This window comes from Sinocyclocheilus rhinocerous, unplaced genomic scaffold (assembly GCF_001515625.1).
Source record: "Sinocyclocheilus rhinocerous isolate Xijiao unplaced genomic scaffold, SAMN03320098_v1.1 scaffold1762, whole genome shotgun sequence".
Taxonomy (NCBI): domain Eukaryota; kingdom Metazoa; phylum Chordata; class Actinopteri; order Cypriniformes; family Cyprinidae; genus Sinocyclocheilus; species Sinocyclocheilus rhinocerous.
Window position 1 is genome coordinate 1 of NW_015636932.1, and position 12,406 is coordinate 12,406.

At 38.3% G+C, this 12,406-nt stretch overlaps 1 protein-coding gene across 1 annotated transcript; it reads left to right on the forward strand.

Moving 5' to 3' along the window:
* Positions 1 to 560: 560 nt before the first annotated feature.
* LOC107748309 (sickle tail protein-like) lies at positions 561 to 11,535 on the forward strand (the record flags this gene model as incomplete). The annotated part of the gene is made up of 11 exons (XM_016563054.1): positions 561 to 697; positions 876 to 1,023; positions 2,409 to 2,841; positions 2,927 to 3,143; positions 3,220 to 3,518; positions 3,881 to 4,033; positions 4,705 to 4,809; positions 6,167 to 6,241; positions 6,575 to 8,212; positions 8,763 to 8,900; positions 9,867 to 11,535. Coding segments are annotated over 11 exons (3,838 nt in total), but the record flags the coding sequence as incomplete, so codon positions are not given.
* Between the last annotated feature and the right edge of the window lie 871 nt (positions 11,536 to 12,406).

Here is a 12,406-nt window from a genome sequence, read left to right on the forward strand (position 1 = left end):
TACCGTGATATAAATTTTTGGTCATACCGCCCAGCACTAATATAATGTAAAACACTGTTCATTAATATAAACTAGTGGTTCTCAAACAAGGGGCCACAGGATGACTTAAAATGGTTTAAAATTACATTTGTTTTTATTTTAAAATAATCAGATTTATTTTAAATGCTAAAAACAAAAAAAAACAAGATGAATATTGTGTTGTACAAGAGGCTAAGAACCACTGATATAAACAAGCATGGTGTAACATAAGCAAATCATCATGGCCATAATGTAATAATTCTCTCTAAACTCTCACTAAATCCTGCAAGCATTGGATAGTTTTCTTCAACCAGAATTTTAGCAGCCAAGAAGACCATATAAGACACTTGGTGGCAAAAATGTCAAGAGCATAATGTGAAATCTACACTGCCCTCTGGTGCCACAACAGTGTCATTTCAATATTGACCAGATGACTGGATGACAAAAACACAAGTTTATGTGGATGGATTGGCTCATCAGTAATAATATAAGATATTTGCATTGCTATTTGTGTCATAAGTGTCACATGTGTCTGTGTGTAGGGATCTGGAGCAGTATGTGGAGACACTGAGAACTGACTCCAGCCCTGCTGTGTCTCAGAGAGCCGTGACGCTGAAGGAGGTAGAGGAGGGAGCTGTCAGTCTGAGGAAGGTGGGCGAGAACCTGGCTGGACTGAAAGGTACAACAACATAAATTACTCACTGAAATACCTCAGACAAACTAGGAAGGAAAATCCTCCTACTTAACTCTCAGTCGTGTTTCATGACGACCGACATGCGTAAACAGGTTAAATGTCAGACGCTTTCCCAGCTGATGATGACACAGTTTATTAGCAAAAAATCATGTTTTTCCTCCAGGGGAGTTTCCAGCTCTTCAATCCCGTATGCGGGCGGTGCTCAGGGTGGAGGTGGAGGCTGTTAAGTTCCTCAAAGAAGAGCCGCACAAGCTTGACAGCATGCTGAAGAGAGTCCGAACCCTCACGGACACACTCAGCAACCTTCGCAGGTACAGACAGAGAGAGAAAGAGCTTGAGACAGACGTTTCAATTGCGAATATAATAAGATTGTTGTTAATAAAATACTTTACGACAAACTTTATGGATCTGTACACCTGCTGATTCCAGCCACGTATCCGAGCAGCCAGACAGAGCGTTATGGAAATGAATATGCAGTTTCTGTTCTCCATCTTTCGTTCATATTGTAATCATGTGTGAGCAGAGACTCTGTATAGGTTTAGACAGTTGAGAGATCTGGAGCATCTGCTGCTAGTCACTTCCTTTCTCCTCCGTGTCAGACCTGATCAGACTCAAGCCGGTTGCCGTTCTCTGTGAATGTGCGAATGCAATGAATATTACCAGCACTCTGGAAAATAGTGTTTTGTTTCTGAAGCTGCTGCGTGTTTCTGCTCCGCTAGCGGCCGGCACCAAATGTAATTGCAAAACTAAACAGATTTTTACACTTTCTAATGAAAATGTGTGTGAAATAGGTGGTCGCTAGTGTGTTTCGGGTGGTTTCTAATTGGTTACTTATTGGCCCCAAGTCAAAAGTTTTATGATATGGCTCAAGTTTCTTCTTCTGTGGTAGTCACTAGGATTGTAATGTCCATTTTGTTATCTGCCAATCAGGCGATAACCCCAAGTTCAAATTAAATTACACCGACTTATTTCCTCTCTTTTTCTTTTTTGTATATTCCTTTTTTATTTATATATTTTTTTTAACTTAAATTTAATTGCATTGTATTTTATATAATGTAATTAAATTGAATTACTGGCATTAATTTAATGTAATTAAATTGAATAGGATTGTATTTTAGATTTTATGTTACATCATATTTTACTTGCTGATTTTTTTTCTTGTTATTAATTTTATTTAAATTAAATTACATACCTTTTTTCTCTCTTTTTCTTTTACCCTTTCTTTTTTAATTAAATGTTATTTCTATTCTTTTTCTATTCTAGCTATTTTAAATGTATTTCTAATTTTATTTGTTTTTATTTTTAAATGTTAACATTTATATTTATTTTTATATTTATATATTTTTTATATAATAGGTGTATAATAATTTATTAATTTCAAATACTAGAAAATTACTAAGGTTCATAGTATTCATGTTGGTAGCACAAACATTCAGTTATGAGGTTGCTCAAAACATGTTATGTTATGTGCAGTACAAATAGGACTCTGAAATGTTCTGAAAGCTCCACAGAGCAACCAGAGAAATTTTAGGAGTATTTTAATAATTTTTTTAAAATTACAAACTGCAGCTTTTACTCCTTAAAAATATTTTAGAGATGATAAAAATAAGCTCATGATTTTAAATTTGGTTAGATTTGACTGTATTGTGAATGTTTTCTTTATTGATTTCTATTTGATTTCTCATTTATTCTTTAGGTCTGCCACAGAAAGCCTGCTGAAGCCCTCTGACCCTGTTTCCTCAACACCTGCCTCTGAAAAACCAGAATCAGCTGTGGTTGAATCCCTCAAGACTGCCTCGGTTGCACCTCAGAGCTCCACAGTGAGGTCAGAGGTTATGACGTCAAACCCTGTGGTGATCCACCATGCCCAGGCCTCTCCGGTAGCTTCACAACAATCCCAGCAATCAACAGCACCCTCACCCATTCCCTCTGCCGCACAAAGACGAGAGTCTACCCCTTCACCCACCAAACAGCTCAAAAAACCCTCACTCGAGCAGACACTAATACCAAATAACAGCAGTAATGGAGTCTCTTCTAATGGCATTCATGGCAAAGGTCCTTCTACAAACTTCATTGAGGAGATCCACGCAAGCCGCAGCAAGAACAAGAACAGAGCTGTGTCAATAGAGGTGAGTATTGTGCATGTTAAACCAAATGAATGAGGTGAAATTGTGCATTCCATTATTTAGTTACTCGTTTGATTGGTATCTTCAGGCGGCAGAGAAAGAATGGGAGGAGAAGAGGCAGAACATGGGTCATTATGATGGGCAGGAGTTCGAACGGATGCTCCAGGAAGCAGAAGCCAACATGCTGAGAGGAATACCAAACCTTGAGGTGCCCAGCGAACCTGAGGGCTCCCCTACAGTGGTTCCTGCCTCCCTGGAGGAGGTGGTAGAAAAAAATGAGCCCACAGCAGCACCAGCAGAGCAGGGTAAGAGACTGAAAGACACACCAGAGCTCTTGAGACTACTGTTTGGCGATGTTTATGCTTAATTTTGTTTCTGCAGATGACAATCAGCCAAATTCTGAGAAACCTACTAAGACTGCTCCAGAGAAACCTCCCAAACCTCTGGAGAAACCAGTCAAGTCAGCTTTGGAGAGACCTCTTAAACCCAACCTATCCATCAAATCCAGCCTAGAGAGACAAAGTAAGACTCAGGAAAAAGTTGTTAAGCTTCAGACCACAGAGAAAGCCAACAAGTCTCCTCCTCCACCCCCACCTCGACGAAACTACACCACCAATACCGGGATGACCACCACCCGATCTGGAGAGGTCATTTACACCAGCAGGAAGGAGTCTGTTATGGTACAAGTGTGTTTGCAGGATATATATGTGTATTATTGATATATATATACTTTGTCTGTACAAATAAAATAAAAAAAGATAAACAAACATAATTACATGAACTTTTAATTATATTTTTAAATAACTATTAATATAAATAGTAAAAAATAAATAAATATAGTTACATGAACTTTTATTTATATTTGTAAAAAATTATAATAAATTAAATATATTAATTTTAATTTTAATTGTAGTTCTATTTTCAAATAATAATTATTATAAAATGAAATAATAATATAAAATAAATTAAAAAATTATTATATAAAATGAAATAATACAATTAAAATATAAATATAATTAAATGAATATAACTTGTTTCATAGGAGGGTGAAGAGGAGTCCAACAGTACAACATCTCAGCCTGAACCAAAATCCTCTCCAGAGGTGAAGCCCAAACCCATTACTCCTCCACCTATCGCTGCCTCGGCTATTACTGAGGAAGACGATGAGGGAGACAAGATTATGGCAGAGCTACAGGTGAGATACACATATAAACTCAAACATACATACACATGCACACTAATACAGACTTGTAGCAAGCATAACTTCATGTTCCTAATGGGTATAAATGTTTATACATGCACATGCTCACTTACTTTCACTAACTATAGGTGTTTTGGTGTTTAAATGTATTGGGTGTGAAATTGCTTTGGTGTGGGTGTTAAGATGCTTTGGGTGTGCCGTGTGGCTCATTCGGTGGCAGTTTCATTTCCCTTGCAGTAGATTAGCTTCTTTTCTCACAATTCTATAAATTCACAACAATAGTTCTCATAAATTCTTTAAAAAAGAAAACAAAACAGCCTTTTAAAATGATACACATATGCATACATGCTTAATAGGACAGAAAGTGTAAAATGTAATCCAAATATATGTAAAAATAAAAATATATGTAAAAAGAATTGCATATAAATAAAAATTATAATACTAATATAGACAGACCGATAGATAGATAGATAGATAGATACATTTTTGTCATTTAATTTTAATGACAATAAAAATGTATATAGGCAGATAATCTAATCTGATTTGATTAAACTAATTGTAGATAATTTCTATTACATTGTACAGTAATCTTGAACAGGTTTGCCCAATTTACTATGGGCAAATTCTAATCTTTTACCCCCTTCCTCACAAATTCTTCTCTTCAGGTTTTCCAGAAGTGCTCTTTTAAGGAGGTAGGGCTCAAGGGTTTGGTAGAGCCACAGATCAAAGAGCTAAGACCTGGGGTCTTACTGCCCCTTAAAGATAAGAAGGTAAAGGATATGATGTCCTTTAGTAGACCCTCCAACTGCCTGCCTGTGCCAGCCACTTGTCCCTGATGGCTGTTCTTTGCAATGCTTGTATGGCTTTCTTTCCCTTTGCTAACTTCCTCTGTACACTCTTGTGATGGGTATCTGACATCAAAAATGTTCTCACTGTTCTTTAAGTTTAAATCCTGTTCCTTTCCTTTTATTTCTGCTGAACTCATGAACTGTGCTGATTGTAGTGATGTAGTGTGAGCCAAAAGGGGAAACAGATATGATTGGGTTTATGTGCTCCGAGTCATCCAATCAATAAACCAGATTTTCGACACTCTGCTGTCAAAGGGTGTTGTGTGTGTGTTTTCTTTTTTACATTTAGCATTTTAATAAAAAAAAAAAGTGTGATCTCAATTGGAGACAATTCAATTTCCGAAGCTTACCTGAGGTTGCATTTATGCTTTACAATATACATTTACAGGTTGAGTTATCTAACTGGGCGTAGCATAATCAAATTGTCCTGGGCAAAATGTAAGCAATTTAGCAGACTTATGAGAAATTATCAGGACCTACTTTACTGTGCACATCTAGTTTTTTCTTTAAAAAGGGTCAGTGTCTAAATCATATGTATCAGTAGAAAGCAACTTAGAATTGGTTTGTTATTGAGGATTTTAGAGGACACTTTCAGCTAGCAGTCTGGAGTTCAGAATTTGTTCTTTGATCTTCTCACTTTGCTGCATGCCTGCTACTGTATAAGCCTCCTTACTTATTTAATGGGTTTTCAGTCTCACTTTCTCTCTTTACCTTCATTTTCACAGTATTTTCTCACTGTCAAAAGTTGTGCAGTGTAATATAGAATTTACAGGTGAAATATAACCAATAAGAACCTTGTTATGCTCAAAATTGTATTCAAAATGGAAAAAGTTGGAAACTGTTGGTACATGCAATACAAATTTAAAATGACATTTTCATTGTTCGTTTCCCATTTCTTGTGTATAATTTTGAGCTGTTTTCTCAGATTCGTTCACAAATGCCTTACTGTAGGTCTAGCTCCAGATTATGATTTTAATCCCATGAAGTTTGTTTTTTATTATTAATCCCATTCATTGCATATTTTAAAATATGATTATTACTGTAGAGAAAAGAATTAGTCTTTATGTACAGCTGTAACATATTATTGGTATCATTAAGGTTAGAAACATATTTTATGACAATGCTTAATATTAAAAATATTTTTGAAATATATGGTAGAATATATGATCCAAGAATGTGTTGCGTCAAAAGCAACCTATATGTTTTCAGTGGTCTTAGAGTAGCTTATAGACTGCGGTTGATTCTTTGTGAAGTGATGTTGTTTCCCAACAAACCACAGAATACTGAAAACCAAGACGACAAGAACCCTGACACAGATGAGAATGGCAACAATACAATTCGTCAGAGTCCTGGGGTGAGCTGCAGTGTTTATTATCACAGTTACACAGTTATTATAAACTTATTATAAACCCCTAAAAAAAAGTAATCATGGTATGATAGTTTGAGCTCTATTTAAAAAAAAAATCAGTCTTAGTGATGACTGGTCATTTAATAGTTAAATGAACCCCATCACTAAAATAGTTATGTAATAGTGTTCTGTGAATCCCCATAAAGACTCACTAATGGCCGTGTCAATTGTAGAATATGATTAATACCAGGTAGGATTACTAACAAATTTATATTTGGCTCATGAAACTATACCTAATTGAAATTTCATTTTTTCTTTTCTGACCTTTGACCATTTAAGGTCATCTACTATGTCACAGCTCAGATCTCCAAGGGAACTCCATCAGCCTCAGAGGAATCAACAGAACGTAGAGACGCATCACTGTCTCCCCCATCACAGGTGTCACATGTCAATGCTTCTGACCAATGCCAAAGCCAGCTACAGGTATCCACTAACAAATTTGGCGCCCTCAAAAGTAGCGGTCCAGCCAGCTCTTCTATCACTCTACAACAAAATCAGCTGCCTCGTTCAGCCTCGTTGAAGTCAAATCCACCCTCTCCACTGGAAGAAGTTCCAGCTAGCCCAACCCAAGGGAAAGTTCATGTGGTCAAGGCTGCCCAAGTGCAGGTTAGCATAGAGGAGAGGGTAGAGTCTCCAACAGCAATTTGCTCACCAGTCTCTTTTGAAAACACTGCACCGATTCTTTCTAAAGCAGTCCCTGTTGGGACAGATTTAGCAAATCAGAAATTTATATTTGGTTCATCCAAGGTGAAGGAAAAGAAATTTGAGGAAATGGAGGAAAATAATGAGGCCTCTCTCAGTCCCGATCTGTCAGGAGAAGAGCCACCTCCGCCTCCTCCTGATAACTTTGCCTTTATGATCACTAACACCAAGGTACAAGCCCTTTCCACTGGTGAGTACCATCAGCTAGTCAATGCCAAGAAAGGTAATGTGCAGACAGTTACTGTTGGCAACAAACGACCAAGTGCTTCTGAAAGTGGCATGGCATCAGGAGGTGATGCCAGTATTAATGGTCCTACTGGTGCTGACAACGGCAGTAAAAAGCCAGTCATCATAATCTTTGACGAGCCAATGGATATCCGCTCAGCTTATAAACGCCTCTCTACTATCTTTGAATGTGAAGAGGAGCTAGAGCGGATGCTTGCAGAAGAAAGAATAGATGAGGAGAGTGAGGAAACTGAGGAAGAAGAATGGACTAAGGGAGTGCAGGTCAAACAGAATGGAGATGGTAGGGATTCTGGAAAAAGTACTGGTTCAAATTCTCCTGCAGATATCACAGATGGTCAAGTCAGGAACTCTTCTTCATCCTCATCTTTATCTGAGGGAGGGGCATTAGTAGACGTTGCTGGTGACGCAAAGCAAGATGGAAAGAAGAAGTTCAAGTTTAAGTTCCCCAAGAAACAGCTAGCAGCATTATCGCAAGCCATTCGAGCTGGAAGTAAAACAGGCAAAAAGACTTTGCAGGTTGTCGTCTATGAGGATGAGGAAGAGTCAGATGGGACTGTCAAACAACACAAAGAGACCAAGAGGTTTGAAATTGCTTGCTCCAAAACAGAGTCTTCAAAATCAAATCAGCAGGAACCTAATGGACGAACTGACGAGATTCGTAAGAATACCTACAAAACCCTTGACAGTCTAGAGCAAACCATAAAGCAGCTAGAGAACACCATTTGCGAAATGGGACCGAAGTCTTCGGAAGAGCCTGAAATATTGGTGCACCCTGGAACTCAGGACAATAGGACTGAAGAGAGTCCAGGGCACTCAGAGAAAGGACTTTCTCCCAAAATCTTGGTTCCAAGGTCGACTTTTGCCAGTAAAGGTCCTGGTCTACGAAAGAAGACAAAGCCACAGCTCCTTCCTCGGCCTGCCATCATACCAACTACTGGGGTCTCAGTCACACCAGTTCCCACCCAGCAGGTCTCTCTCTAGCTCCTACTACCTTAGCAAAGACTATGGGTCTGTCCTTCTCCTCTTGTTCACAACAGTTCCACCCTATCCAGTGACTTCTGAAGATCCTTAGCCTTTCCTGCAGTGGAGGCTACCAACTCTGGGATCTGAACTTTTTAACACCTTCACATATTTTAATAAATATGGTGTGTTTATTTCTGGAGTGGTGTGTCATAGATAGACCTTTGTGTGTTCACTGATGGTGCTCTAATCTTGGGTTAAGGCAGCCAACAACTTTCACCGTCTTAGAACCACAGTCTCACACTGTTTCTGAATCCTTTTTGTGGGTTCTAAGGCAGTCCTTAAAGAAATTTGTTGGTATTCTGGGCTGGTTTGCATGCGTCCTTATTTCTCTTTCTGGTACACAAACTCTACAATGTCATGGTGATACCACACAGATGTGTTGTGCAAGCTTTGTCTTGCTGTGATTTAGCTTACAAACCACCTCAAATATGGCTCTCTTTTTGTTTCTTTCTTTTTATTCCTTTTCTCTTCTGTTTGGTTTAAATCCTTTTTGCAGAATGCCAGCGTGGTCTCACCTACTAGTCGGATGCCGGTGCCTGTTTCTGCCAAGGCGCGGCAGCAACCGGGCACCTCAGAGAAAGAGAGGGCAACAAAACCGCAAAAGCTACAGGACTCTCAGAGGCAGTTCCGCCAGGTAGTCTTATCATAGGACCACGTGTCCAGTCAGAAAGACACACACACCTAGGCATAGACTGAATGCTCGAGAGGAAAGTCAGTTCTTGTAGGGCTTGTATTGAGAGGGGAAAAAGAACTAACAAAAAACCTGATGATACCGAATAAACTGTTCTTTGGTTAAAGGCCTAGTGCCGAAAGCTATCTTTGAACTGTTGACGTTTTTTCCTGCTACATGTTTTTTGAATGGCTGTGACCGAAGGCAACTGACTGTTATTTCATAATACCATCAAATGCTTCTGCATGTTTGCTTTGCTTGTGGCTTTGGTGCTGTAAAAGACAAACTAATTTACAAACGTGAAAGAAAGAAATATAAACACCACAGCCACTGCTTACCTAACATTATTGGATGCTTAGACTAGGGTCTCTTTAACTAAAATACCACTGACATCTAACCCCTACACACTCCAATGCCTGTGACACTTCAACTTCCCTTGTAAGTCAGGATGCTTCTCTGTTTAACCCATTTTTGGACCCTTTCCCTGTATACCTCTCGGAGGAATCTGCAAACCTTGGCCTCAATGCCCAGGGTCCACAAATCCACTAAGTCCCCATTATCCTGTGGATGCCTTCCCAAAATTGTACCTCCTCTATTCCTCCTGGAGCCTCCTTTGGTTATGAGTACTGGTTGGTTGCACTCACTCTGCGCAATACTCACTCTAAAACGTATAATCTTACTGTTCCTCACCTTCACTCTCCTTTCCTTCTTACAGTCTATTTAAAGTGATTTTTTTCTATATTCTCACCCTCAAGACAGATAGTTTTTTTGTATGTGTGCCTTTAGTATTTTCACCTATATATGTAGTTTCTGTGTCTTTGATAATCTATCATGATTAACTGTAGATCCCAGTAGTATGATTTGAAACATGCTTAGAAATTTTGATTCCCTATGTTGACAATCAGTGTGTTTTGGCATCTTTGTTTGCAGGCTAATGGAAGTGCTAAGAGATCTGGAGGAGATCCCAAATCCACTTCTCCTACCGTGCCTGCTTCTAAAATTCCTGCTTTTTCCTCTAGTACGGGAAAAGGCTTGTCCCAGTCTGATTCTACTAATATTGTTAATTCTTCTTCTCCTTTATCTTCCTCCCTTCCCACTAGCAAATCTTCTATCCCTCCTCCTCGATCCAGTTCCACCCCCTCCTCTCATATCCCCTCCCTTTCTAATGGTTCTTTTAAATTTGCCCCTCCCACTCACAGCACTAAAGGCCTCTCTATTCCCACGCAGACACAAAACGGTCGACCTTCCTCCTCTTCTTCCTCTTCCTGTTCCCACTCCCCTTTGTCCCCGACTATGTTGAGTCAGAGTGTGAAGAGTATCCGTACCATTCACACACCCAGCTTCACCAGCTACAGTCGGCCACACAACGGAAATGCCGGTAAATCAGCTATTCCCACGGTAACTCTCGCTAAGGATGCTGCATAGAATGCTTCGCTGCTTCGCAACCATTTATGTATCTCTTAATGAGGTGGAGTCACTCCTGATTTTACTTTGATTCATTTTTAAGTTACGATTTTATTTGTTTGAACAGATAATATTGTTCTATCAGAGTGAACTTTGTTTTGGCATGACTTTGGTTATTGCATGTTATTATTTTCTCTGTTAAAGTGAAAGGCCATCATCCATTAATCAGTGTTTTAAACTTGAATCTCTGCAAATCATAAACATATAAAAATATAAACTGTTTTATTTTAAAACTAAAGAAAACAATTTGATTGCAGAGAGCAGGCTCTTGATCAAGGATTTTACAGAGCACTTCATTTGAAAAGAATATTTATTTTTCATACAAGTTGAGAGACTAAAAAGTATTCTAGTCAGTAGTAAAAGTATGTAAACAATGTTTTGGTTATTAGTATCCTCTAAATGATTGTAGATGTTTTTTTAATTTTTTTTTAAGTTGACATTTTTTTCTTTAAGTTGTAGCCATAATAAGTGAAAAAGTACTGTAAGTATATTAACCATTAATACAATTTGACAAACATTGTGTCTGTTTTTTTTTCTTTCTCTCATGCACTGCCAATGTCTTTAAGATTTATCATTATAAATTGACAACAGTTTTGCAGTCTTTTCAGTAGTTGTGCCTATTTGCCAAAGTTTGTATTTTACATCTTTACAACTGACTATATATTATGTGTTAGACATTTAGGATAGGATATACCTGGCTTAACCTACCTATGTCACAGTTCCTTGATTTACTCATGCAGTTTATGGCTCTTAAATTAATGAGTATTGATGTCTAAATGTAAACTAAAATTGTAGTGATTGATACAATTGCTCTCTACTTCACATGTACATACTGTAACATCTCTATTTCAGAGATTGTGTTTAGTTTTGTTAACATATTGTACCAAAGTTTATTTCTATGCATGCCTATACAAAACTGTAGAAAGAGAGAATGTAATAGAAAAAATCATGCTTGCACAGACAGATTTTGTAAATAAATGTTTTTTTTGGTTTTGTATAGCTTTAATTGCAGAAGCAATCTGTGCAAAAGAGTGTAGGTATTAAAGTTCTGCATGCTTGTTGTTCACATGGCCTCTCGGCTATGGTTTCTCCACTGAAACACTGCAAATCCTTCTATTAAACATTTTGGCAGATAGTTCAGCTGACTTGTGTTTTTTATCCTATATATTTTCTTTTACATTTGCATAGTAATGACATTCAGTACACATGTTGTGAACTCTCTACTGGTCAAAAATTTAGACAAGCTTTATTGAATGTATGTACTGTTTGCTGTAGTCAAAAGGTTTTTACATTTAGGAATCTGAAACAAAGTTTGAAGATTTAATTTGTTTTGATTTGTTTAAAATATTGGGGAATTTCCCTTGCTTCCATTTGTGTTAATGTATAGTTTCATTGGCAATAATATTATACTAAAAATTGTAGTAATACAGAATACATGTACAATGGAGATCAAAATTAAAGAACAATTTATGAACGTCATCATTCAAAATTTGAAGTAATTTTAGTTGTGGCTATACCATGTGTCACGTTACGCTGTTGAGGGAGCACGCAGGAGGCACGAGTAAACGAGAACTTTCTTTAATCAAGGAAACATAGAAGATAATCCACAATAGGAGCTGGGCAAACACACGTAGAAACAAGTAGACCTGACAAACACAAACTGAACAGACTAGGACTTTTAAACACAGGGCAATCAGGGGAACACAGGTGACATCAATGGAACATAAACTAAACAAGGACAGGAACATGACCAAATAAGGAAACACAGGAAGGACTACGGGGCAAAACAGGTCCAAAAGTCTGACATTTCGCCCCCTTCCAGAAGGTGCGTCCTCGCACTGTAACAACAGAGGGAGGCATAGGTGGGAGCTTGGGAGGAGGTTCAGGAGGAGGATGGACACCCGGGAGGGGGCCGGCAGACAGAGACCAGGGAGGCGACAAAGGAGGGAGGAGACAGGGAGGAAACAGGAGGAGCCCAGATGGAGCGGAGCAAAGCCGGACCCAGG